The sequence below is a fragment of the Rhipicephalus microplus genome, chromosome X (genome assembly GCF_043290135.1).
Source record: "Rhipicephalus microplus isolate Deutch F79 chromosome X, USDA_Rmic, whole genome shotgun sequence".
Classification (NCBI taxonomy): domain Eukaryota; kingdom Metazoa; phylum Arthropoda; class Arachnida; order Ixodida; family Ixodidae; genus Rhipicephalus; species Rhipicephalus microplus.
In genome coordinates, this window is record NC_134710.1 from 140,548,264 (window position 1) to 140,573,021 (window position 24,758).

Below are 24,758 nucleotides of genomic sequence, written 5' to 3' on the forward strand. Positions count from 1 at the left end.
TCTTGAGGCCCCTCAAAAATCTCTCAAACGGTTTTGCCTCATTCTGTACTCGAAGGTGAAACAGATGCCTTTCATACACTTCATTAGCCTGCATGACACAGTACTCATCAAACTTTTTGACCAACGTTTGATTATCTTCTTTGCTCTCGCCTTCGGCAAACACGAAGTTCTTATACACGTACAGGGCATCATCACCTGCGGCGCTTTCACAGCTTCTGTCCGTGTCTTTTCTGACGACGTGGCAGTGAAGAAGAGTTCCAACTTTTGCTTAAACTGCAGCCAGTTTCTTCTCGGGTTTCCGGAAAGTTGCAGCGGCTCCGTGGGCTTGACGACGTCCATTCTGTTACCGATTCTGACACAATGTATCGCGTTCAACGTAATGAAGCGAGGCCATACGTTGCTGAGCAAGGAATGAGCACTGCTCGTTTATTCGTATCGCTGATGTAGCTGCGTGGGCAGCGAGGAGAAGGGAAAAGCAAGGGAAGGAGGAGGCAAACAGTATGTGCGCACATGCGCAATAGCCCGATCTGATACAGTATTCCCTGGTCTTAAACCCTTCTTTACCGGTATTCTATCGCTTTCTTTGTGAAGCGCTATGGTGGCAGTTGATCCGCTGTAGATTTCTTCCAGGAGATTTATATATGCTTCGTCGACGCCCTGATTCCGCAGTGTCTGCGTGACTGCTCACATCTCTGCTGAATCAAATGCCCTCTCGTAATTAATAATCTCTGAAGGCTATAGATCTTATGTAAAATTACTGCCATCTGTCGTGGGCCGCCATGTTAGAGTCGCAGTGCGACCAGGGGGGTGAAACTTCGCGGTTTTTCTGTCCCGTGACCGCAGCGATCCGAACGTTTGGGGGCTGTACTACCTAAATGAACGTTTTTGTTCTATTTTATAGTTATTACTAGGTTACTCATTAACTCCGGAGTTTTTACTACACATGTGAACCTAAAGGTTGCAGTTCGAGATTGCGAAAATAAGAGCGCCACCCGAAGTGGAAAACGGGAACTGCGCAGTCGTCCTATCTCTCACGGCGAAAAAGGGGCGTTTCTTTTCGCGCGCCCATGTATGCTACAGCCTGCGGTGTCCCAAAGGCCGCTTTTACCGCTGTAAAGTTTGTTTTAGCGAAACCCATGCAAGATTCAGCCAAACAGACGCATCCATGGATTCTCGCCGTCATCACAAATCGTGCTGCGCTGAGTGGTGTCAGAATTCTTCACGACACACCGGCATAAAATTTTTTCGGATCCCGGCGGACGAAAGGTACGATCTGCATGCTGCTCGTTTTGTCTTTCTACGCTTGCACGGCATATCAGGATGCGGTTGCTGCAGTAGCTGTGTAATTTAATTGAGCTACACGTACATGATTTATTCATTACATTCTGATTGTCTGCTTTTCAGCTTCAATTATACATGACATGCACAGCAGAGCATCTGGAAATTATTCCAGCGAATACATTTGCTACGCACGATTGTTTATACTTGCGTTTTCATTTTAATGAGTTTCGATCGTGCATTGCATTTCGATGTTGCACTTTGGCTCAAGGCAATGCAAGGCATGTCACAAATGTATTTGTAGCAGCATATACAGTGACTAATAGAACAGTGTAAGCTTATCCGCACTCTTTTTATTACCTTTTGATTGCCTGCGTTCCGTCTGTTCTCGCTGCATGCGTTATTATTATTCTTGAATATTATCAGCCTATTTATGTCCATAGCTAGAGGAAGGCGATTCCCATAATCTTTTGGCTATAAGGGAGGGTCCATATACGTTCATAGCATGTGTTGTTAGTACTATGTTAATTAAGTACTGAGTACATAAATTATTACACTTGCGAGTTTAGACGGATGTTATTACATTATTGCGTTTCAATTGTGTGTTTTCATTTTGGCCTCACGTAAATCCACGGCATATTGCAGAGGAATTTAGCAATAAATTTATAAAGTAATAATGTATAATGTATACTTCAATTTCATGTTTTCAGTTTCAGCCTTAAGTACAATTACGATATATTTACAAGAATGAAATTGCAGCTAAAAGCCCATAAATAATTGGACAATGTAAACTTACGTGTTCTACTAATTTATTACCGGTTTTAATAAGGTTTTTATGAAAGATTTGCAGCAGGGCGCGAGAAATACCCGAGGAATACGCAGTGCGCGAGGGTATATATGTACGAATAGTTGTTTAGAGATTTTGGTTTGGGATGATTGCTATTGTCTGCAAAAATATATTTTGAATTAGGAGGAAAGCTGGGGTCGTTGCCACCAAACATTACTATCGCGCAAGTAGAAGCATGTATCCGCGTCTCTTAATAATAAAGACAGATTTTATTTTAAAGTTTGCTTCTAGGATTGCTATCACAAGTCATCTCGGTTACAAAAATTCAATTAAAAAAGGAAGATGAGAAATGTATCAAATAACGCTTACTTCAAATAAAGATGCCAGTTTTCACTCAAAGCTATCCATCTACGCCTGAAAACAGAAATAAATCCATTCTAACCCAAATACTACACACGTACACATTGATTTTCCAGATCTCGCGCTTGGCTTCAGTATGCGACACGGCAGGACCTGGCTCATTTACCACCTCGTCAGAGCTACAGCAGCTACCGCCTGTGCTCTGCCCATTTCACCAGCAGAGACTACGCAGACCCTGGACAGACAAGGCTGCTAAGATGTGCTGTGCCAACAGTTTCCATCTTTGGCGATGGGCAGACACACGTCGAAAGTCCAGGTGGGAATACTGTAAAGTGATCATACAACAGCACAAACTTTCATGCCTCTACATCTATTTACAGAAATGCTTTAATACTCAATATGTGTACCTGTCCGAGTTATCATGACTCAGTATTTTTAAGATTCTCGCGCAGATTACACCAACAATACCAACGCATGGTGTACACAGCATCCATGGATTCGCCGGCATGATTTTGCTGGTAGATATAACTAGCTAAGTAAAAAATTTGCCGGCTTCACAATCGTTAAATTTAGAGCAAACGTCTCACTCAGAACGCTCTACATGTAACCTCCTCGATTCTGATTCAGTTGTCTCTGCTATTTTACCCGTGGCGTAGCGTTTTACAGGAAAAGGTGAAAATGACCTCATAACTTGAGAGAGTACTCCATGTGGCGCGTTATCAGCTATTTCGCACATGGCGAGTGAGTAGCGGCCAACTTGGTGTCGCTGTTAAAACAATTGCGCGATAGCTCTGACAGTGGGAGCAACAGAACGGGCCTTTTAGAAATATATATATATATTCTTCGACACCCTAGTTCAAAGTCGCTTTTAAAATTAAGAATCCAAAAGGTACTTTATGTTTATTAGCTTTATTATTACAAAATTACTTTTATTTTCAATGGGCCAAATAAGTGTAATTGGCAAGAATTCGGTTACGCGCTAGGTCATCACGGGCACCACGATGTTAACCTGTTCTAGGCACGTCGCATTAAGATTTTTAAAATATTGGTTTAGGATAGTTGGGACACCCATATATTTAGTGAGTGACACGTAGCGTTCTCTTTTTGTGTGTTTGCACTTTTTTTATTACTCGTACTGAGACATAATACGCGAGGAGACCAATTAATAGTGAGAAAACGCCCTGAGTGATTGTAATTGCAAATATTTAATGTGACGCCTTATACCAGCTGTATGTATGTCACGCAAAAATCTGTGCTCCGCCAATTTCTCTTCACAGGCTCTCCTCGGCCCGCCAATACCACTGCAATGCCCGCTCACAGCGCCGATGAAGAAGTTCAACAGACTGAGCCCTCATGTACGCAAATCGTATTGCTCTCTAAGCTCTTTAAAACTATTCCAGATAAATTAATGCCCTGCAGCTATCGTTTAAATGTCACGTACCATTTAACAGATCCCAAAGTGCACTACGGTGTCAGCTGGGCGAGCTAGTTCATTGCTAGGGGACGAGAACCAGAGCGATGTATACCGAAAGGCAGGACGAGACGAGTGCTTGTCCGATCCCTTTCTTGCTTGTTTGTTGCCTCCTAAGAGGAATTAGTGCCCCGCCGCGGTGGTCTAGTAGTTATGGCGCTCGACTGCTGAACCGCAGGTCGCGGGATCGAATCCCGGCCGCAGCGGCTGCATTTTCGATGGAGGCTAAAATGTTTGAGGCCCTTGTGCTTATATTTAGGTGCACGTTAAAGAACCCCAGGTGGTCGAAATTTCCGGAGCCCTCCACTACGGCGTCCCTCATAATCATATCGTGGTTTTGGAACGTTAAACCCCAGATATTATTATTATTATTATAAGAGGGATTAGTGTTTTTTCAAGAAGACTATGAATTCGTTGTTTTTTCCTAAACATACCATTTTAAACGTATAACCAATAATGTTTGTTAACAAGGAGTATGCTAATGATTAGGAAAAATTAGTTGACGCTTCATGTTGCCCACGATGCTTATACATGCCATTAGTAGGCTCAATGCCCAGCAGTGTGCTTATCAGAGGCCTGTTCCCAATGCCCCAAGTTTGAATAAGTGAAGGATCGAGAACTAAATGTGACCAACTGATTACTCATGGAAGTAATCACTTAAATTCTAAAAGCCGCTAGAACTTTTACTAGGTTTAAAGATCATGGTCAGCTTTCACAAAAACACAGTATAAATGAGCTTTTTTCCTAAATCTTTCAGGTTTGAATCCAGCCGATCGACAACACAAGCCTTCTAGGTGCTCGCCCCGGACAGCCAGAAAAATGAAGAACCTGGAGAAGATAAATTCAAGGCTTTGGAAGGCACTGTCAAGAATTGGCAAGAGAAAGGTTAAAAAGCTTTCCCAGTCCGAGGCGTTGAATGCTATCAGGCCCTATGTCCGCAAGACATTCTTTAGATTGCTTGAGACTCAAGTTAAAATTAATGGCGTGAAACGTAGAGGACGGAGGTGGTCGCCTGAGCACCGCCAGTTCGCTTTAAACTTATACTTTCATGGTCCGAAAGCGTACAGACATCTGTCAAGACTGCTTGACATGCCAACTGTGAGGTCGCTAAAGCAGTGGTTATGAAATATTCCGATGACTCCCGGAGTTATTCCAACCGCTATTGAAGCCCTCGAAGAAGCTACCCGAAATTGGCATTTAACAGATCGTGCGTGCACATTAATATTTTAATAAATGTCCTAGAAGGAACATCTGCAGTATGATGCAAAGCATGACATTGTGATGGGATTCTCCGATGACGGTAGGCAAAGAACACCAGCCGTGGCAAATTCAGCGCTCCTGATACTTGTGGCAGGCATTTCGAAAACGTGGATTCAGCCTGTTGCTTACACAGTATCAAGGACCAAAACACACGCAGATACTCTTCATCATCTGATCATAACAATAATCAAGCAGCTGCAGGGAGCCCGGTTGTTTGTGAAGGCGCTCATCTGCGACCAGGGGGGAAGCAACATCACTTTGGCAAGTAAGCTAGGTGTGACGCCTGAAGAGCCGTTTTTTGTGCTTGAAGGCCGCAAGATTTATTTCCTATATGACACACCACACTTACTTAAATGCACAAGGAATAATCTCCGCGCACCTCACAAGCTCCATATCGGGCAAGAAATTGTGGATTGGTCTTTCATTACGCAACTATACGAAAGCTCGCATCCTCTCAAACTCAAATTGGCGAAGAAACTAACCGACAACCACATTTACCGGAAGCCTTTCAATAACATGAAATTTAAATATGCCAGCCAGGTGATGAGCGAATCGGTCTCAGTGGCCATTGATGTATTCATTGCTCTTGGCGTGTTGCCGGCATCCGCCAAACCAACAGCTGATTTTCTCGAGAAGATAGATAAGTTATTCGACTGTCTGAATAGCTCTTCTGTAAAAAAAAGCCAGTGACAAGTTACGTTATGCAATTTTGGAAGGGTCCGAACACCTAGCCTTTTTGCGGGAGTGCCTGTCGTGGGTTGAAAGGTGGAAATTTGACGGGCCTCGGCAACCACACACAGTTGAGGCATGGAAGGTCACCTTAAAGGCTATCCTTCTCCTCTGGGACGACCTCTTCCAAGATTTTGATTTTCGTGTTCTCTTGACTCGCTGGCTACAGCAGGACCCCCTGGAAAACCTTTTCGGGCTTCTTAGGCTAAAGCATGGCTGCAATGACAACCCAAATGTGCTTCAGTTCACAACAGGTCTGAAACACATTTCTGTTGGCAAACTGGTTGCCCTTTTTTCAGAAGGAAACTGTGAACAGGATCGCAGCACTGTGTTGTCACAAATGTCAGAGCCACCTCATTCGCTTCCTACTACTTGTGATGCAGCACCAACAGTCGATATGCTTCCTGATGAGGAACAGCCCGTTAGCCATGATATAGTAGAGGACAACGTTCTCTACTATGTTGGGGGATATCTCGTACGGCAATTTTTGTTTCACAGGCCTCCACACTGTGTGTGCAACACCCTTTTGAAGAAAGGCGACCACCAGCTTTGTGCATCACACCAGTATTTTGCTATGTTTAAGGCAAGCAACATCTCCTCAGATTTATTTGGCAATGTAACAATGCCTTCTGACGATTGCTTTCAGGATATTAAGGTCATGGAAGCTTGCTTTTTGGAATATATCGGTGTTGTGGCGCACCTGCCTAATGTGAGTGGAGTTTTGGCAGGCATTTTGCACAGTTGTATGGGAAGGCAAAAATTCTGCTCTGAAGAATGCAAGAAAGCCTTTGTGCACCTCTTTGCAAGGATTCGCCTGTTGTGGCATATTCGCTTCGTGAACATCTCCTTGGCTAATCAGCGCACCAGAAAATCTACTGCAGCACAAAAAATGCGGAAGTTTTTTGTAACTTTTAGGATTCTGTTTGCATATTTGAGGTCTTGAAAAACTGAGCGCTCAGAAAACACGGACGACAAAAAGACACACATATGCGCAAAAGTAGGCGCTACTTCCATATTTTTGAGTCACCGCTACTTCTATAGCTGAGGTCACCATTTTCTGCCTCTGAAGCGGACATGTGTGTGTACTATTTATCTGCTTGTATTTTGTTTTTGTGTTTTTCATTAAGCAATATAGGTATGTTACGCTGAAGAAAGCATAAACCCTTCGTGTTATTTTATGAGAACACTCTATAGTGGCTTCAGTATTTTGTAAATTTTTGCTTCAGCTTTTATAAAGAAACCTGATGCTGAATAAAAAATGTAGCATTGTCTAACTCCGGTACCTTATGGTTTTTGTATCATTTCCTCTTGCATCCTAAGTGTGCGGTGTGCCGTATTATCTTGTCCCACTCATGGGATGATTTTATATCGGGATACGTGCTGTGAACTTGTGTATAGTTATTACTGTTTTTCTTTTGTCTTTGTATATACGTATGTGTGGCAATGTGCACTGGATTGATACTAGGTTATTAGCATGCTGGCATGTGCGGTCCACTTTTGTATGCGACCAAAAAAGTAAAACATTCAAGTTGTATTTGTACTGCATAAACCGTACGTTTAGGCAATAAAACTTTCAAACAAACTCTGCTCTTTATTTTGTCTAATTTATGTGTATACGTAAACAAAAACGTCTTACTTAGAATAAGTAGTGCACAAATAGGTGGATGGGCAGACTATCAATCAGAACGCAATGATGGCCGTTTTCATCATGTGGCGGGTTGCGCAACAGGAAGAAGGTCGCGTGCTCGCCATCTGAGTACCTTCCACTCGCTCAATTTGGCTTGCTGGTGCATCCCAATTGAATTTGGCGCTGAATCCCCCCCTCGCCACTCGGATCCTCAGTCCTCATCAAGATGGCGTCCCCCAGTGCATGTCTGCAATGCGCCGCCATGTTTTCGTACCGCCCCCAAACACCAGGCGTTCGTCCGGCGCTGCGAGCGAATATCGCGTTCCATGGAGGGTATAGGAAGTTTCACTCCCCTGGTGCGACTCAGTATACGAACATGTGTTTACGTATGCGTGTACGTAAGTCATATCGACGTGAGGCGTGTGTTGGCTGATAATCGCAATGTCGACGCATTAGCGTGTTTCTTGCTGCACACAGATAGGAACTCGGAATGTTGATGGGAAAAAGGTAAGCCGTAAACTTTGCCCCTTGTTCTTTTTTCAAGCCGATGAAGTTTCCAGCATCCATGTTCACTTGCTACTGCTCCCGAAACACTTGTTTGTGTTCGCCTTTCTAAGCAAATAAGACGTGCAATAGCATTCAGCATTTGTACTCGTGTTCCCACAAATTGCTACACGCTGAAGCAAGGCAGTGTTTGCATCGTCTTCACTAGCATACGTTTACCAAGTGAAGGCGACTCGTATGCTTCACGCAAAAGCCAGCTTCACGCGACGAGCTTATCGCGGGGAACTTCGACGCCGTGCGGTCAGCTTGGCGCGTTGGACGCTCGCTGTTAGCCGTTGTTTTTTCGCGATGGCAGAAACGACCACACGCAAGGGTCAGCCAGGCCCGAAGTATTGTCCCATATGCCACGAGCAGTTGTGGATCCAGAGGGGGGGGGGTATGGCTGATCGCCCCCCTCACTTTAGTGCTTGTAGCCAACCTCCTGTCACCAATTAGGACAAATGAGTGTAACCACAGTGAGCGCACATTAACAGTGCTTTTGCCATGAAGTAGTTTTCCTGCTAGTAAAAACAAAAAGTCATGACCAAACCCTCATCTTCGCTGTTACTTCAGGTGGCCCCCCTCCTCCCTAAAATGAGTGGCACGATCCGCCCCTGGCCACGAGAGTGCAGACAGCTGTAATATACGTGATGCACCTGTAAAACTATCGGTGGCTGGACAAGTCGTACGAGCGAGAAAGAAAACAAGCGTGGATCACCGCAGGTAAAAAACAAAGTAATTTCTAGCTCTCTATCGCCTTCCGTATTTTGATTCTCAATTTACTAGAAATCGTTTGTTTCGGCTACCTGAATCAGTTTGTAACACGGCGCGTCCATGCAACGACTGCAGTAAGGGTAGCTCGCTGTCTTCTCGCATTGTGAAAGTCCACCTACGATTGTATGCTGAAACAATTTTTCGTTTTCATTCCTTGAGTTTTTCAGACATATACCTGTCGTAGTTGGATGCTCACAATTACATCAGTCATACCGCGTTTAGCGTTGCGTTGTTGGTTGCGTTCAACGACTCTGAGCATATTGTCAAAGGTTCACCGCCTGCAATTCACGCTTCGGAAAGGCTGCGTCATCGTGCCGGAACGAACGTCTGTGCATTTTCAGCATACTTTAACATCGCCTTGCTGATTTAGTGCTTCGAGTGTGCGCCAATCGCGCGAGCTCGTCCCGCACCCGATATCACATCGTGCCTGAAATTCGGCACCTCTCACACTGACCCCCGTATTCTAGAACGCCTTCCGATGGAGGCGGAAATGTTGTAGGCCCGTGTGCTCAGATTTGGGTGCACGTTAAAGAACCCCAGGTGGTCTAAATGTCCGGAGCCCTCCACTACGGCGTCTCTCATAATCATATAGTGGTTTTGGGACGTTAAACCCCACATATCAATTAATCATTCTAGAACGCCCCTTCACTCAAGGCTCCACCTTCACTCGAGAAAGCCGATGGGAGCGTGACCTTTAGGGAGGGCAAGTTACTGCATATCAGTGATAATTGGCTGCTATTCTTGAGTAGCGCAGCGTCATTTTTGAGCCGAGCTGTGGCGCAGTACTCAACTCTGTCAAGTGAAGGGTGAAAGTCGAGTCGAGGAGCGTTTGTGAATACGGGGGTAAGCCACGTTCGCGCAGAAGGCCTTTTACACCTGCGCAGTCGATATTCTCATAAAATGGGAGTGCAAGCACGACGATAATAAAGAACAACAACAACAAAAAAAAAACCCCGAGGGTAGGTGTTCAACTTGCTTCGCAGCATTTAAAGCAAAGCTGCCTCCCAGTTTAGTCAGCGGGTAAGGCTCCAGCCTTGTCAGGATGTTTTGTGCTATGGCCGTATCATCTTTGTTTATTTTTAGCACGCCGCGAAAGTTCGTTCACGACGGTGCGCGTCTGCCAGCATGCACATCAAAACATCAATCATGTTTTTCACTTCCGACAAGGTAGAACATCAATCGCGTGCGTGGCTTCATTTCGCACGGCATATAGATCATTACGGATATTTACCTCAACCTATCGTACACGGTAATGTCGCGAGCTTCGTACATGCCTTTGGCGTTAAGTCTGGCGTCCACAACGTAAACGTGATTAATAAACTTTTCTGATTTGATTGCGTTCGCTTTTTGAAGCGCCTGTCCATGAAGGTGGGAAATTTTTTTTCAAGCGGTGCGCCACGCTCCAAGCAGTGCGCGAGAGTGGAAGGAAGGGAATCCTCACTTTCCGCATCCCCACTTTCCGTTTTTCTGCCACAAATGGCGCTGCCTGTACAGAATCGCAGCTCTGCCAATTCATTTGTGGGGTTTAACGTCCCAAAACCAGCATATGATTATGAGAGACGCCGTAGTGGAGGACTTCGGAAATTTCGACCACCCAGGGTTCTTTAACGTGCACCCAAATCTGAGCACACGGGCCTACAACATTTCCGCCTCCATCGGAAATGCAGCCGCCGCAGCCGGGATTCGATCCCGCGACCTGCGGGTTAGCAGCCGAGTACCTTAGCCACACTAGACCACCGCGGCGGGGCTCGCAGCTCTACCAAGCAACCCAGGTGGTCGAAATTTCCGGAGCTCTCCGCTACGGCGTCTCTCATAATCATATGGTGGTTTTGGGACGCTAAACCACACATATCAATCAATTACCAAGCAAGCGTGACTTTGGGTTCCTGTATATTGGCTGGGTGTATTCAGAGCATTTCTCTATCACCTGATTGATAACATGGATGTGGTTGAATGTTCAGTAGCCTGCACGAAATTCCTCTTGATCCTTTGGTTGATTGAATTCTAATGTTGTCTTAAAGGGACCCAGCAACACTATCTGAGCATCACCAGAAAACGCTGCCGATAGGTAGTAGAGGCTACCGACAACACGCGAGCCAAATATAGCGCAGCACGCGGCCTGGAATTCACAATAAATCATCAAGGTCAGCTAAAAATTGCTTCCTCTTCTCTCGGCAAATTACGGAATACGCTCAAAAATCACTCGTAGAATGCCCATCTCTCAGCCATTGGCTGATTTGAACTACAGTGTTCTAGAACATTGTAATTTGAACATGGCGTGCTCGGTCGTTACAGAGATCGCAGCGGAAAGCCGTCACTTGTCCACGCGCGCGATCGCACTGAGAGAGTCGCGTATTCAAAGAAAAGAAAAAAAAGGGCTCAAGGTCACGAGGCGCGCGTGACGTCTTTTGTTTGCCCTTCCCATCCCTCCCTGCGTAGCTTCCAGCGCTTTGGTCGGGACGAGAGAAGAGAGGATGCGATTGCAGCGTGTGACAAATTTTTGTAACTTCGCTCGTATTGGACGGATTCTTTTGCGGCGTTGTATTTGTGAGGCGATAAGCCCTTCCAGTGAATTTTTTCCATGGCTACTCAAAAAAGTGTTTCAGGGTCCCTTTAAGAACTATCTTTGAATAACGTTTCAGGAGAACCACGTATATGCAGCCAGAATCCTTCTGGATCTTCAACGCCATGTGCACTGTTAAACTTTCCATCGACGCACCCAAAGGTTGCAAAAAATGGTATATACATGTCTTGACTAAGTCTGCCCTCGGCAAGTCATATGAGAACGAAGTGAGTGACATCTTTTACACATATGTTACGAGTTTTTTTTTCTTTAGATATATGTTATCCTCGTGCTGCTGTGATCACAGTCAGTGAACGTTTAAAGAAGTCCGTCGTACTAAGTCCGAGCACGGTCGTAGAAAGCGATAGGAAGAAACGTGTCGTACGTATACTGTACACTGATTGCGTAGTTCATAGGATGAAGAAAGTAGGAAATATAAATACGGCGTTAAAGTTGTTTTTAACGCTGTCAATAGGCTCGGTAAGATTCGGGCCACTCTGTGGACAAAAAATAAGCGAGTAAAAGGTAAGAAGCGGACCTATCTTTGTCGCGTAAGAAACACCAGTAAATTGTAAATTCACTTATTACCAGGAGCTTAGTTAGAATGGGGGGGGGGGGTGTTAACACCAACCAGACGGGGGGGGGGGGGGCACAGGCATCGCTTTTCCTCTGTGACGTCAATATCGGCGGTAGTTATAGTGTATACGGGCTGTTTCACATGCACTTAGGGGAAATCTCGGAGTGCGTGGCATCGTGATGCAGACAGCGCAGCAACCACGCGCAGTCAGCTGCTCGCGCGTGCGCAGATGATTCAGGAGGGTAGTCTTGAACCACGTTGTATGCTATGGCGGCTCTTGCTTGCCGCGTTGCTGGCGAGCCCACGGATCTCAATGTTTTTGCAAGAACTGAGCCGATAATCTGCACTAAACGTTGTGCAACGTCTTTATGTGTTTTCGTGCCTTATGTGTGCGTGTTTCTATATACTTTCTGTGCACTGCTTCATCAAAAGGCCCGCCCCTCAGCCTTTATTTGTGATAAGGGGGTTCTACAAGCAAAATTTGACAGTATTACCTTGTTTGTTTTCTCGAAACGCCTCAGTGCTGTGTTTGTTTATGAATATTTCTTCACCGTGTATGCACCGCAGTTCGCTAGGACGAGGAATACACGACAATTAGCACGCAATGTGCGTTGTCTTTATTTGACTTTAAATAAAAATAGTAACTCAACTGTATACGAGCAGTGCTGTGGCGCTGGCTTAACACGGTGAAACAAATGGGAACAAATTCAGGATTGTTTTAGGAGAGGACAAAGCCGGAACGTCTCTTTTCGACGACTTTCCGTTACTACAACACTCTCTAACCAGCTCGTGACGCGCCCGAGACGCATCCCACAGTACCTTGTCATGTCACCAGCGGCACTGATGACGGCGCTCATTCTTGACGGCCCTGAGGCGTACAGTGACTAGGTGAGCAAAGTATTCACTCGCACGGCGCCGCACTCGCTGCAGTGATGGCAGACCACAACCGATCCTCGGACAGACCGCGTGCCAACGACATTTTCACGAAGCCCAAGACATCTTAGATTATATTCGGGTCTGGTGATTGGGGTGGCCATTCCATGACAGTGACATCACGCTCTTTGAGAAGTTCTCTCACTACATGAGCGGTGTGGATTGGTGACCTGTCGTGTTGGAAGGCGTAGTCACCTTCCGGGAACGGGCCATCAAGAACGTACGGAATCAGTACGTCGTCTATATTTGCCCGTGCCTCTTAGTGGTGAACTTGCCGTGAAGGCGGATGAGTGGGCCCAGACCATCTTTGCTAGTGCAGGCCCACACGCTCACACAAGTGCGCCCGCTGGCGGCGACTCGCTGCACGTACCATGACATCTATAGCTGCGACACAAAAAAAAAGAAGCATATATCGGGTTTTGAAATTTTACATTAGGTAGTGATATTGTCTGTGAAAAAACCCAGGCCTGCGTGAAACGCTCAGCACAGTCAGCGAAAGCTGGAAGAGTGCCCTTTCTAGACCCTGTTACAAGCTCTCTTTGAACAGCAACAAATACAGTTGCTACGTGCCCACTACATCAAAAACATAACTTCTCAAAGTGAATACCCGCTATGATGTAGTCACTATACGCGTCAGGAACGCAATACGGGCGCTTTGCTGATATGTTATGGCTAACGAAGAAAAATTATGGCTGAAATTTTTCAGTGCTTGGGGAGCTTTCAACCAGGCTTCAAACTTAAACTCCAATGTTGACCCGAAAAAATTCTATCATCTTGGCGAAGTGACTGAGTTTATTAAGCAAGTAGGTTAGCCTAATATAGCAGAATTATTTCATTCTTAAGTGAAGAAATACTAGAAAACTTAATTATTCGTCTCCCTAAAGCCCAAAACGTTAGTCTGAACTGGCGTGTTGGGTAAACCAATCTAAACATTACGAATTGATATCTGAATTGTATGGGTGAACAACGTGCAACTGATTCTGCAGAATAAGTTACTGTGTTTCTGCAGGGCACCAAACTCGTTCTCGCTGGTCGCCAGTAGTCGTGAAGGTGCACTCATCGCTGAATACATCGTTCTGCTATTGTTCCACCGTTCAGGTTTTGTGTAGTTGCGCGAAATTAAGCCGCTTTGCTTTGTTTGTGGTTCTAAGCAAAGGTTCCTGGGCAGCAGCTCTACTATTTAGGTCGGCTTTGTTGAGTCGCCACCTCACAGTAGATCTTGAAGCCTTCAGCTGCAGGCTTTGTCGGAGTTCTTGAAGCGACGTGCGGGGGGCATCCACAGCAGCCGCAACAATCAACAAATCATGCGTTGTGACTCTTAGTGGACGTCCAAGAATGGGACGTCTGCGAGGCGCATCCTTGACTCGACCTTCTTTCTTGTAAGACTGTAGAATCCTGTTGACTGCTTTCACGAATCTTCCTGTCATCTCTGCTATGCATCTTTGGGTGTAGCTTTTACAACACAGTTCAATAATCGTCACTTTTTTTAGGGTATACGGGACATGGTAAACCATACAAGCAACACTGTACTGCTCGTTCCAGACAAGAGAAAAATGGAAAAACGTACGGCAGACGAGTCCCAGTTTTATGCAGCTCAATCTGGATCTTGTGATGCTACGCCCCCATTTCCAACGAACAGGTCATGCTGCGGCAGAACACACCGCATTACAGCATGCATTTCCTGCCGTACAAAATGAGTGCTATCATCGTTAACGCTAGGGTCATGAACTTTGAAGGATCACGAGTGCAGTTCAGCCGGTAGCGAGTCCTTTTTGTTGTAATGAAATATCGTCGAAAATAAGCATGTTTAGGTGGTTGTTCTAACCTAAATAATTTGTTAATTCATTCCCATTCGTCTTGTCGCCTTAAACCCGCTCAGCTGTTCGGCAGTCAACACTGAGTACTTTGTTTTATTTAAAGTCCAACAAAGACCGCGCCCGATGCATCCTCATTGCCGTGTATTCCTCATCCAAGCTTACTGCGGAACGCCCGTCATGAAAAGAAATTCGTCAACGTGCACAGTACTACAATGTTTCGATAGAGCAAACAAGGTATGCTGTCAAATACTGTTTCTAGTGCCTCATTATCACGAATAAAGGCTGAGGGTTCAATAAAGTGGAATGCAGGGCCAGTTGGTACAACATAACGTGGAAATATATGAGCACACAAGCTAAAAGGAAAAAAGCACTCACGTGGGCTCTCTAGAATGTAAGGATCGCACACTATTGGGAGGTCGATTAGATGTTCTTGATAGACGTAGATGTATGGATCTTATTTGTATGTTGACGGGATATCAGTGGTTCATTTGGATCGGAGTAATTACTGTATAGGTTTTGGCGCACAAAACCTAATGATCTTGAAGTGATATGTGTAAACCACCCGTCAATTCTATCTAGACGTCTCAATCAAAAGTGCACGTGCAACCGGACTATACCTACTCACATAAAACTATAGCTTGGTCGCTGTGTTTATGCGCAAAAAAAGCGGTATGTTCTCGTTTTTTTTTCTTCGTAGCTTTATTCACTCTGCTCCCAGAAGCGATAGCGTTGCGGCAAGGTGTCTTCAGTTGCTTGCTAGCGTGCAGCCGACGTTTCTCTTTACCTGAACAGATTCAGAACTGTACAGAATATTTCACCACGAAGCATACGTGCATTCAGGTTTCCAGCACTTACACCAGCGTGAACAGGAGCGGCCTCAAACTACACAAAATCTTCAGTTATCGGTTCATCAGTGATGAAGGAATTAATTCCAGAGTTGCTCAGAGCATAGTGCACCATAATTAATTTCTCAGAACGAGTGAACTCTGACGAGAACTGCCACAACATGCAATATAAGCTTCCTTTTGCTCTACTGTGCACCATCAATGCCTGTCGGTTGTCTGTTTCGGGCATTCTGATGCGAGTCGCTGGAATTTCACTGCGGCCATCAGCTCCTTCGTGTTCATTCACGTTTGTGGTATGGGTTCACAACGCAACAGAAAGTACCATGTTGCCTTCCGTATGGGCGCGATCACAAATGTGAGACGTCTCAAGCAGAGTAAAATACTGGGCGAGCGCGACCTTATACCGGCATCTCAAGGGAAGTGAATGAAATGTGTACCCGCGAATCTTTCCACCAGGGTAGTAATTAGCGCTAGGATTTGAGGAGCAGTTTTAACAGCTGACATGTATCGTCGCTAAAGTTCTCGTTTCTCGCATTCACGGTCACTACCCGAACTTTGCTGAGCGCGTTGCTTCGTAGCAATGCGAAGTCACCCTCTTGAAATACGCTGCCTGCACGTATTGCTGGGCAGTTCGTGTACTAGGTCAATCAGCGCCCTTCTATGAGACTCGATGGTCGCACTGAAACGCCGTAGGGTAACGTTTGGTAAATATTTCCTGAAACGCGATGCTGCTCCCAGTGCGCACTTGACAACTGGCGAAAGTGAGGATGCCGCTTGTCACAGGTAGGCAGCTTCATCGAAGTAACGTACCAGTGGCTAGCGTTTAAGAGCACTTTAGGCTTTCGGTATTTCCGGCCTTTTCTGGACTACTTAATAGACCAGTTCAATGAGCGCTTTAAAAGGCATCGGGATCCTTGAAGATGCTTTCTTGCTTTCTGCCGCAGATTATTGTTGAATCTGCCCTCTCTTTCCACTGCCGAGAAGTTTACTGATGTGTAATCGAACATTTTCTCAACTTCAGCATTGCAAGCAGAGTTAGCAGTATGGGCTACGAAATCGAAGCGAGAGAACCAAGAAACGCTGAGCATGTCTGCGATGCAAGCGGTTGCAAATTGCCCAGAGGTATTCTACCCAAATGTTCATCATATTCTAAAGATTCCGGCAACTCTCCCGGTGAGCACAGCTGAACCAGAACGCTTTTTTTTTGCATCGCTGAGATGCCCAAGGTTGTAACTGAGAGCTACAACAACAAATGACAGATTTTTTTGGTATCGCTCTCTTAACATCCACCGTGAAATGCAAGTCTTGATTGATATGTGGGGTTTAACGTCCCAAAACCACCATATGATTATGAGAGATGCCATAGTGGAGGGCTCCGGAAATTTCGACCGCCTGGGGATCTTTAACGTGCACCGAAATCTGAGCACACGGGCCTACAGCATTTCCGCCTCCATCGAAAATGCAGCCGCCGCAGCCGGGATTTCATCCCGCGACCTGCGGGTCATCAGCCGAGTATCATCAGCCGAGTAACCGCGGCGGGGCGAAATGCGAATCTGCCTGCAAGACATTCTCTCTTTTCTTTAATGGGAACATAGATGGCTTCAGCCGAATGTGTGTGTAATATGAACCGTAGGGGCCAGCTCAATCCAAGATGAAAGTTGACTGAAGTTAATCTTGGATTGAGATGTTCTGAAGAACAGTAAAAACATGATTGTTAATGATCAGTTCATGATGTATCTATCTATCTATCTATCTATCTATCTATCTATCTATCTATCTATCTATCTATCTATCTATCTATCTATCTATCTATCTATCTATCTATCTATCTATCTATCTATCTATCTATCTATCTATCTATCTATCTATCTATCTATCTATCTATCTATCTATCTATCTATCTATCTATCTATCTATCTATCTATCTATCTATCTATCTATCTATCTATCTGTCTGTCTGTCTATCTGTCTGTCTGTCTGTCTGTCTGTCTGTCTGTCTGTCTGTCTGTCTGTCTGTCTGTCTGTCTGTCTGTCTGTCTGTCTGTCTGTCTGTCTGTCTGTCTGTCTGTCTGTCTGTCTGTCTGTCTGTCTGTCTGTCTGTCTGTCTGTCTGTCTGTCTGTCTGTCTCGTGATTTATAACTCTCGACAGAGGTCGTGTACCCGTGTCGAGATCTTATAATTCTCGACAGAGGTCGTGTACCCGTGTCGAGATCTTATAATTCTCGACACAGGTCGTGTAGCAGTGTCGAGATCTTTTAATTCTCGACACAGGTCGTGTAGCCGTGTCGAGATCTTTTCTTGGTTGTGAAGCCTTGTCGAGATCTTTTCTTGGTTGTGAAGCCTTGTCGAGATTTTTTCGCGGTTGTGTAGCCGTGTCGAGATCTTTTAATTCTCGACACAGGTCGTGTAGCCGTGTCGAGATCTTTTAATTCTCGACACAGGTCGTGTAGCCGTGTCGAGATCTTTTAATTCTCGACACAGGTCGTGTAGCCGTGTCGAGATCATTTAATTCTCGACACAGGTCGTGTAGCCGTGTCGAGATCATTTAATTCTCGACACAGGTCCTGTACCCGTGTCGAGATCTTATAATTCTCGACACAGGGCGTGTACCCGTGTCGAGATCTTTTAATTCTCGACACAGGGCGTGTACCCGTGTCGAGATCTTTTCTCGGTTGTGTAGCCGTGTCGAGATCTTTTAATTCTCGACACAGGTCGTGTAGCCGTGTCGAAATCTTTTATATCTCGACACAGGTCGTGTAGCCGTGTCGAGATCTTTTAATTCTCGACACAGGTTCTGTACCCATGTCGAGATTTTATAATTCTCGACACAGGTCGTGTACCCATGTCGTTATCTTTTTATTCTCGACACAGGTTGTGTACCCGTGTCGACATCTTTTAATTCTCGACACAGGTCGTGTACCCGTGTCGTTATCTTCTAATTCTCGAGACAGGTCGTGTACCCGTGTCGAGATCTTTCAATTCTCGACACAGGTCGTGTACCCGTGTCGTTATCTTTTAATTCTCGACACAGGTCGTGTACCCGAGTCGAGATCTTTTAATTCTCGACACAGGTCGTGTACCCGTGTCGAGATCTTTTAATTCTCGACACAAGTCGTGTACCCGTGTCGAGATCTTTTTATTCTCGACACAGGTCGTGTACCCGTGTCGAGGTCTTTTAATTCTCGACACAGGTCGTGTACCCGTGTCGAGATCTTTTATTTCTCGACACAGGTCGTGTACCCGTGTCGAGATCTTTTTATTCTCGACACGGGTCGTGTACCCGTGTCGAGATCTTTTAATTCTCGACACGGGTCGTGTACCCGTGTCGAGATCTTTTTATTCTCGACACAGGTCGTGTACCCGTGTCGAGATCTTTTAATTCTCGACACAGGTCGTGTACCCGTGTAGTTATCTTTTAATTCTCGACACAGGTCGTGTACCCGTGTCGTTATCTTTTAATTCTCGACACAGGCCGTGTACCCGTGTCGAGATCTTTTAATTCTCGACACAGGTCGTGTACCCGTGTCGAGATCTTTTAATTCTCGACACAGGTCGTGTACCCGTGTCGAGATCTCTTTATTCTCGACACAGGTCGTGTACCCGTGTCGAGATCTTTTAATTCTCGACACAGGTCGTGTACCCGTGTCGTTATCTTTTAATTCTCGACACAGGTCGTGTACCCGTGTCGAGATCTTTTAATTCTCGACACAGGTCGTGTACCCGTGTCGAGATCTTTTTGTTCTCGACACAGGTCGTGTACCCGTGTCGAGATCTTTTTTTCTCGACACAGGTCGTGTACCCGTGTCGAAATCTTTTAATTCTCGACACAGGTCGTGTAGCCGTGTCGAGATCTTTTAATTCTCGACACAGGTCGTGTAGCCGTGTCGAGATCTTTTAATTCTCGACACAGGTCGTGTAGCCATGTCGAGATCTTTTAATTCTCGACACAGGTCCTGTACCCATGTCGAGATTTTATAATTCTCGACACAGGTCGTGTACCCGTGTCGTTATCTTTTTATTCTCGACACAGGTCGTGTACCCGTGTCGAGATCTTTTAATTCTCGACACAGGTCGTGTAGCCGTGTATAGATCTTTTCTCAGTTGTGTAGCCCTGTCGAGATCTTTACTCGGTTGTGTAGCCGTGTCGTTAACTTTTAATTCTCGACACAGGTCGTGTACCCGTGTCGAGATCTTTTAATTCTCGACACAGGTCGTGTACCCGTTTCGAGATCTTTTAATTCTCGACACAGGTCGTGTACCCGTGTCGAGATCTTTTTATTCTCGACACAGGTCGTGTACCCGCGTCGAGATCTTTTTATTCTCGACACAGGTCATGTACCCGTGTCGAGATCTTTTTATTCTCGACACAGGTCGTGTACCCTTGTCGAGATCTTTTTATTCTCGACACAGGTCGTGTACCCGTGTCGAGATCTTTTAATTCTCGACACAGGTCGTGTACCCGTGTCGAGATCTTTTAATTCTCGACACAGGTCGTGTACCCGTGTCGAGATCTATTTATTCTCGACACAGGTCGTGTACCCGTGCCGAGATTTTTTTATTCTCGACACAGGTCGTGTACCCGTGTCGTTATCTTTTAATTCTCGACACAGGTCGTGTACCCGTGTCGAGATCTTTTAATTCTCGACACAGGTCGTGTACCCGTGTCGAGATCTTTTTATTCTTGACACAGGTCGTGTACCCGTGCCGAGATCTTTTTATTCTCGACACAGATCGTGTACCCGTGTCGAGATCTTTTAATTCTCGACACAGGTCGTGTACCCGTGTCGAGATCTTTTTATTCTCGACACAGGTCGTGTACCCGTGTCGAGATCTTTTTATTCTCGACACAGGTCGTGTACCCGTGTCGAGATCTTTTAATTGTCGACACAGGTCGTGTACCCGTGTCGTTATCTTTTAATTCTCGACACAGGTCGTGTACCCGTGTCGAGATCTTTTTATTCTCGACACAGGTCGTGTACCCGTGTCGAGATCTTTTAATTCTCGACACAGGTCGTGTACCCGTGCAGAGATCTTTTAATTCTCGACACAGGTCGTGTACCCGTGTCGAGATCTTTTTATTCTCGACACAGGTCGTGTACCCGTGTCGAGATCTTTTAATTCTCGACACAGGTCGTGTACCCGTGTCGAGATCTTTTAATTCTCGACACAGGTCGTGTACCCGTGTCGTTATCTTTTAATTCTCGACACAGGTCGTGTACCCGTGTCGAGATCTTTTTATTCTCGACACAGGTCGTGTACCCGTGTCGAGATCTTTTAATTCTCGACACAGGTCGTGTACCCGTGTCGTTATCTTTTAATTCTCGACACAGGTCGGGTACCCGTGTCGAGATCTTTAAATTCTCGACACAGGTCGTGTACCCGTGTCGTTATCTTTTAATTCTCGACACAGGTCGTGTACCCGAGTCGAGATCTTTTAATTCTCGACACAGGTCGTGTACCCGTGTCGAGATCTTTTAATTCTCGACACAAGTCGTGTACCCGTGTCGAGATCTTTTTATTCTCGACACAGGTCGTGTACCCGTGTCGAGGTCTTTTAATTCTCGACACAGGTCGTGTACCCGTGTCGAGATCTTTTATTTCTCGACACAGGTCGTGTACCCGTGTCGAGATCTTTTTATTCTCGACACAGGTCGTGTACCCGTGTCGAGATCTTTTTATTCTCGACACAGGTCGTGTACCCGTGTCGATATCTTTTAATTCTGGACACAGGTCGTGTACCCGTGTCGAGATCTTTTAATTCTCGACACAGGTCGTGTACCCCTGTCGTTATCTATTAATTCTCGACACAGGTCGTGTACCCGTGTCGAGATCTTTTAATTCTCGACACAGGTCGTGTACCCGTGTCGAGATCTTTTAATTCTCGACACAGGTCGTGTAGCCATGTCGAGATCTTTTAATTCTCGACACAGGTCCTGTACCCATGTCGAGATTTTATAATTCTCGACACAGGTCGTGTACCCGTGTCGTTATCTTTTAATTCTCGACACAGGTCGTGTACCCGTGTCGAGATCTTTTTATTCTCGACACAGGTCGTGTACCCGTGTCGATATCTTTTAATTGTGGACACAGGTCGTGTACCCGTGTCGAGATCTTTTATATCTAGACACAGGTCGTGTACCCGTGTCGAGATCTTTTTATTCTCGACACAGGTCGTGTACCCGTGTCGTTATCTTTTAATTCTCGACACAGGTCGTGTACCCGTGTCGAGATCTTTTTATTCTCGACACAGGCCGTGTACCCGTGTCGAGATCTTTTAATTCTCGACACAGGTCGTGTACCCGTGTCGAGATCTTTTAATTCTCGACACAGGTCGTGTACCCGTGTCGAGATCTTTTAATTCTCGACACAGGTCATGTACCCGTTTCGAGATCTTTTAATTCTCGACACAGGTCGTGTACCCGTGTGGTTATCTTTTAATTCTCGACACAGGTCGTGTACCCGTGTCGAGATCTTTTAATTCTCGACACAGGTCGTGTACCCGTGTCGAGATCTTTTAATTCTCGACACAGGTCGTGTACCCGTGTCGAGATCTTTTTATTCTCGACACAGGTCGTGTACCCGCGTCGAGATCTTTTTATTCTCGACACAGGTCGTGTACCCGTGTCGAGATCTTTTTATTCTCGACACAGGTCGTGTACCCTTGTCGAGATCTTTTTATTCTCGACACAGGTCGTGTACCCGTGTCGAGATCTTTTAATTCTCGACACAGGTCGTGTACCCGTCTCGTTATCTTTTAATTCTCGACACAGGTCGTGTACCCGTGTCGAGATCTTTTAATTCTCGACACAGGTCGTGTACCCGTGTCGAGATCTTTTTATTCTCGACACAGATCGTGTACCCGTGCCGAGATCTTTTTATTCTCGACACAGATCGTGTACCCGTGTCGAGATCTTTTAATTCTCGACACAGGTCGTGTACCCGTGTCGAGATCTTTAATTCTCGACACAGGTCGTGTACCCGTGTCGTTATCTTTTAATTCTCGACACAGGTCGTGTACCCGTGTCGAGATCTTTTTATTCTCGACACAGGTCGTGTACCCGTGTCGAGATCTTTTAATTCTCGACACAGGTCGTGTACCCGTGTCGTTATCTTTTAATTCTCGACACAGGTCGGGTACCCGTGTCGAGATCTTTAAATTCTCGACACAGGTCGTGTACCCGTGTCGTTATCTTTTAATTCTCGACACAGGTCGTGTACCCGAGGCGAGATCTTTTAATTCTCGACACAGGTCGTGTACCCGTGTCGAGATCTTTTAATTCTCGACACAGGTCGTGTACCCGTGTCGAGATCTTTTTATTCTCGACACAAGTCGTGTACCCGTGTCGATATCTTTTAATTCTGGACACAGGTCGTGTAGCCGTGTCGAGATATTTTAATTCTGGACACAGGTCGTGTAGCCGTGTCGAGATATTTTAATTCTGGACACAGGTCGTGTAGCCGTGTCGAGATCTTTTAATTCTCGACACAGGTCGTGTACCCGTGTCGTTATCTTTTAATTCTCGACACAGGTCGTGTACCCGTGTCGTTATCTTTTATATCTCGACACAGGTCGTGTACCCGTGTCGAGATCTTTTTATTCTCGACACAGGTCGTGTACCCGTGTCGAGATCTTTTTATTCTCGACACAGGTCGTGTACCCGTGTCGAGGTCTTTTAATTCTCGACACAGGTCGTGTACCCGTGTCGAGATCTTTTATTTCTCGACACAGGTCGTGTACCCGTGTCGAGATCTTTTTATTCTCGACACAGGTCGTGTACCCGTGTCGAGATCTTTTTATTCTCGACACAGGTCGTGTACCCGTGTCGATATCTTTTAATTCTGGACACAGGTCGTGTACCCGTGTCGAGATCTTTTAATTCTCGACACAGGTCGTGTACCCCTGTCGTTATCTATTAATTCTCGACACAGGTCGTGTACCCGTGTCGAGATCTTTTAATTCTCGACACAGGTCGTGTACCCGTGTCGTTATCTTTTATATCTCGACACAGGTCGTGTACCCGTGTCGAGATCTTTTTATTCTCGACACAGGTCGTGTACCCGTGTCGAGATCTTTTTATTCTCGACACAGGTCGTGTACCCGTGTCGAGGTCTTTTAATTCTCGACACAGGTCGTGTACCCGTGTCGAGATCTTTTATTTCTCGACACAGGTCGTGTACCCGTGTCGAGATCTTTTTATTCTCGACACAGGTCGTGTACCCGTGTCGAGATCTTTTTATTCTCGACACAGGTCGTGTACCCGTGTCGTTATCTTTTTATTCTCGACACAGGTCGTGTACCCGTGTCGAGATCTTTTAATTCTCGACACAGGTCGTGTAGCCGTGTATAGATCTTTTCTCAGTTGTGTAGCCCTGTCGAGATCTTTTCTCGGTTGTGTAGCCGTGTCGTTAACTTTTAATTCTCGACACAGGTCGTGTACCCGTGTCGAGATCTTTTTATTCTCGACACAGGTCGTGTACCCGTGTCGATATCTTTTAATTGTGGACACAGGTCGTGTACCCGTGTCGAGATCTTTTATATCTAGACACAGGTCGTGTACCCGTGTCGAGATCTTTTTATTCTCGACACAGGTCGTGTACCCGTGTCGTTATCTTTTAATTCTCGACACAGGTCGTGTACCCGTGTCGAGATCTTTTTATTCTCGACACAGGCCGTGTACCCGTGTCGAGATCTTTTAATTCTCGACACAGGTCGTGTACCCGTGTCGAGATCTTTTAATTCTCGACACAGGTCGTGTACCCGTGTCGAGATCTTTTAATTCTCGACACAGGTCATGTACCCGTTTCGAGATCTTTTAATTCTCGACACAGGTCGTGTACCCGTGTGGTTATCTTTTAATTCTCGACACAGGTCGTGTACCCGTGTCGAGATCTTTTAATTCTCGACACAGGTCGTGTACCCGTGTCGAGATCTTTTAATTCTCGACACAGGTCGTGTACCCGTGTCGAGATCTTTTTATTCTCGACACAGGTCGTGTACCCGCGTCGAGATCTTTTTATTCTCGACACAGGTCGTGTACCCGTGTCGAGATCTTTTTATTCTCGACACAGGTCGTGTACCCTTGTCGAGATCTTTTTATTCTCGACACAGGTCGTGTACCCGTGTCGAGATCTTTTAATTCTCGACACAGGTCGTGTACCCGTGTCGAGATCTTTTAATTCTCGACACAGGTCGT

General features: G+C 45.7%; 1 protein-coding gene and 1 long non-coding RNA gene across 2 annotated transcripts; both read left to right on the forward strand.

Annotated features, from left to right (window-relative positions):
* The first annotated feature begins 730 nt into the window (after window positions 1-730).
* LOC119179872 (uncharacterized) lies at window positions 731-7,467 on the forward strand. Its single transcript, XM_075877884.1, has 4 exons — window positions 731-1,266; window positions 2,542-2,741; window positions 3,703-3,780; window positions 4,654-7,467. Exons 1-4 carry the CDS (start codon window positions 1,166-1,168, stop codon window positions 5,019-5,021), a joined length of 747 nt encoding a protein of 248 aa, XP_075733999.1. The 5' UTR covers window positions 731-1,165; the 3' UTR covers window positions 5,022-7,467.
* Window positions 7,468-7,715: 248 nt separating this feature from the next.
* Window positions 7,716-9,457, forward strand: LOC142775798 (uncharacterized). The gene is made up of 2 exons (XR_012887028.1): window positions 7,716-8,019; window positions 8,629-9,457. It is a non-coding gene; the product is annotated as an uncharacterized LOC142775798 (long non-coding RNA).
* The last annotated feature ends 15,301 nt before the right edge of the window (window positions 9,458-24,758 follow it).

What these genes read in the sequence shown, in the direction of transcription:
- LOC119179872 (XM_075877884.1), top strand. Translation starts at nt 1,166, where the DNA reads ATGGATTCTCGCCGTCATCACAAATCGTGCTGCGCTGAGTGGTGTCAG. An exon ending in CGGATCCCGGCGGACGAAAG is followed by an intron (nt 1,267 to 2,541) that starts GTACGATCTGCA and finishes TTGATTTTCCAG; the next exon opens with ATCTCGCGCTTGGCTTCAGT. An exon ending in GACACACGTCGAAAGTCCAG is followed by an intron (nt 2,742 to 3,702) that starts GTGGGAATACTG and finishes TTCTCTTCACAG; the next exon opens with GCTCTCCTCGGCCCGCCAAT.